The 2,782-nt window shown below is 56.5% G+C and overlaps 1 protein-coding gene across 1 annotated transcript in view; it reads left to right on the plus strand.

The window, feature by feature from the left end:
• Positions 1–2,782, plus strand: part of NOC2L (nucleolar complex associated 2 homolog (S. cerevisiae)) — a gene marked incomplete at its 5' end in the record, with an annotated part of 41,138 nt that overhangs the window by 36,728 nt on the left and 1,628 nt on the right. The window contains one exon of the mRNA XM_010137070.1: positions 1,702–1,842. Within this exon, the coding sequence (XP_010135372.1) occupies positions 1,702–1,842 (141 nt within the window). The remainder of the gene's footprint in view (positions 1–1,701; positions 1,843–2,782) is intronic.

Genomic DNA, 2,782 nt, shown 5'->3' on the forward strand with positions numbered 1-2,782 from the left:
CTGGAGGATCTAGAGGCGGAGTGGGGAGGAAGGGAGAAGCACTGTTAACTGGAGCTCCCTCAGCAGTGTCTTCCGGAGTCTCGCTGAGACCCTCCTGTCTCAGGAGATCGAAGCGAGAGTTCTGCGCGAAGGCTGTATGGGGGCCTCTGTGTCTGCAAGGGTGGAAGGAGAGGCAGGAGCTGAGCTTAGGGGAGCGGGAGGCTGGAGAAGGTCTTTACACTCGGTGTTCTGCTGCCTGCGTCGCAGCACAGGGGAATGACCTGATGGGCCCAATACCCAATTCCTGCCCGCAGCCGGTTTCTCTGCACACTCAGATGAGCTGGTAGCTGGATCTGTCGATGCTTGTGATGGATGAGAGCGTGCCCCTCTCAGCTGCTGCCTGAGCTGCTCAGGTGCCCGTCAATATGATGAGGTGCAGCGAACGGCACCGCAATCCATCTCCTGCGGAGCGGGTGCTCTCTGCATGGCTGCGGGCGCCTGAGAGCCCCGTCCATGAGCTGTAGCTTCCGATCCCTCAGGGGGCAGTTGCACAGAGGCTGTATGCTGGCAGAGCTGACAGATGGGGGAAAGCAGAGCGAGCAGGGTGGTGACAGGGAGCTGGGAATGCTGGCAGCCAACTTATTAATGGCTCTGTATCCAGCTCAGTGAGTTACACAGGTCAGCTGCTGAGGGAGGAAGGATGGGGCAAAAAAAATAGATGCCGTGGTGGGGCCCAAGAACTGCAGTGTGAGAAAGATGAACAGCCAGTTTCCAAGCAGAGCCTGGAGCATGAACAAATAGCTTCCTCAGCAGTTTCGTAAGTAAGGGCAGGCAACCTCCAGCACTGAGCGGAGCGGGGTAGCTCAGGGGTGATGGCTGGAACAGGGAAGAAGCAGCTGGTTCTTCTGCTCCCTCCTGTACAGAATTTATATGCTGTCATTTCCATGCCTGGTGCCCCTCACTGTCCAGAGGAGGGGACAGTGCTCCTCACTCCTCCACTGACGGGAACTCAACAGGAGTAAAAGGAGTCCAGTTCCAGAAGGTCAGAGGCAGATGATTTTCCCACAGGCCAAGCACCCAGAGGTCTGTCTTCTTCCTCCCAGGCTCCCATGGAGCTGGTGAACCATCTGCAGAGGGACTTTGCAGCAATATCTGTTCCTAGACCTTTTTGTTTTGGCTATCAGAGGTAATAAAGCTCAGAGAGGTTTACAAGGATGCCCTGAACCGGAGTCTACCCCTACATAGAACCATGGCGGGGTGGAGGTGGGTATTTGCACTATTTCTCAGCAGAACCAGCCCTTCTCCAGTCTCAGCTTCGTGACTTAGTGCTTCTCGTTTCTCACATCTGGTCAGTAGGCCTGTTTCTTCTCATTGTGCTCTTCTGTCTGTCTTCCTCTCCTCGTTTCCTCGCTTTCATGTCCCTCTGAGCAGGGCAGACAGGGTCTTGACGGGCACTTGGGTGCTGCACTGGTGGTGCTCCATAAAGACCAGGTGGCAGCAAATCCTGGTAAAACCCTGCTGTGGGGTTCGGCGGGGATTTTGCTGCCTCTTGGTGTCCCAACCTCTAGCAGATGCCTCTGAAATGAAATGGTCCCTTCTCCGAGCCTCTGGTGCGAGGGGATGTGGCTGTGCTGCTGAGGACGTGTTGGGGTGGTGGTGCTCTGCCCTCAGCATACACTGCCTGAAGGAATGATCCCACTGACTCAGTAAAAATACTTGCAGGGAAAGCCAAAGCCAAGCAGGTGTCAGACGACAGTTCAGAAGCAAGCAGCAAGGACTATGGCGAGGATGATGATGAAGAAGAAGGAGAGTATGAAATTGAGGAGGAGGAGGAAGAGTTGGAAGATGATAGTGACTCCGATGGTAAGTGGTGCAGCTGGGCGAAGGGAAGGTGGTTTCTGGCAGTACTGGTAACCAAGGGCTCCTTTGCATTCTGGGGGTTCCTGTACAACAGAACTGCTGCCTCTGTTCTCGCTGTGCGGCTGTTGTGAGCTGTAGGGTGTATGGAGGGACTTTTACACACACACACACACATACACCCTGTCCAGGGCGACCTGGCAGTTCTGAGTTTATCCTGAGCAGAGAGCGAAAGGGTTAAGCTCTGTGCAGGCCCAGCTCTAACAAGCCACCGGTCCCTTTCATCTCTTTGCAGGGGCCTCCTGCAGAGAGGCTCAAACAAACACCCCACCAGGGTACAGAAGCCTGGCTTCAAGGCTCTCCACAGGTTACACTGCGTGGGGGTGCGGAGGGTGCTCTTCTCTTTTCATCTGAGTGCTGCCTGGGGTACGGGCACCAAACAGGGGTAACCCTTTAGCTGCTGCTTCTCAACAGCTCCTCCCAGGATAGGGCTGGTAGAGATCTAGTCCAAGTCCTTTATTCAGCCGGGGTGTTCTGTGCTGAAACGCCAGGATGCATACAGACCCGGCTAGAACCACTGGCCTGGCTCTGCATGGTCCCGATCCCTCTGCCAGTCCACAGCTGCTGCCCAGAGACAGAATCTCTTAAGAGTGACGGGTGGCACTGTGAGAGGCCACCAGTGTCCCCTTGGAGGCCAGACCCGCTGCCTCAATGGCTGCTGAGAAAGCTGCCAGCTGGGTCACCAGGGCTGTGCGAGACGCCAGGCCCAGCTTTGTTGCAGCTGAGGAGAGGGTGCCTTCCCCTTCGGTCCCTTGCAAGAGCCCCAGCCAGGCAGAAAGCCCACGCAGCACCCAGCCGAGCGCAGCCAACCGCGTCCACCGCAGTCTTGCCCGTGTCTGCCAAGTCGCTGCGAACAGCAGACGGAAGCTGGGGCCGACCACGGGAC

The sequence above is a fragment of the Buceros rhinoceros genome, unplaced genomic scaffold, assembly GCF_000710305.1.
Source record: "Buceros rhinoceros silvestris isolate BGI_N320 unplaced genomic scaffold, ASM71030v1 scaffold3755, whole genome shotgun sequence".
Classification (NCBI taxonomy): Eukaryota; Metazoa; Chordata; class Aves; order Bucerotiformes; family Bucerotidae; genus Buceros; species Buceros rhinoceros.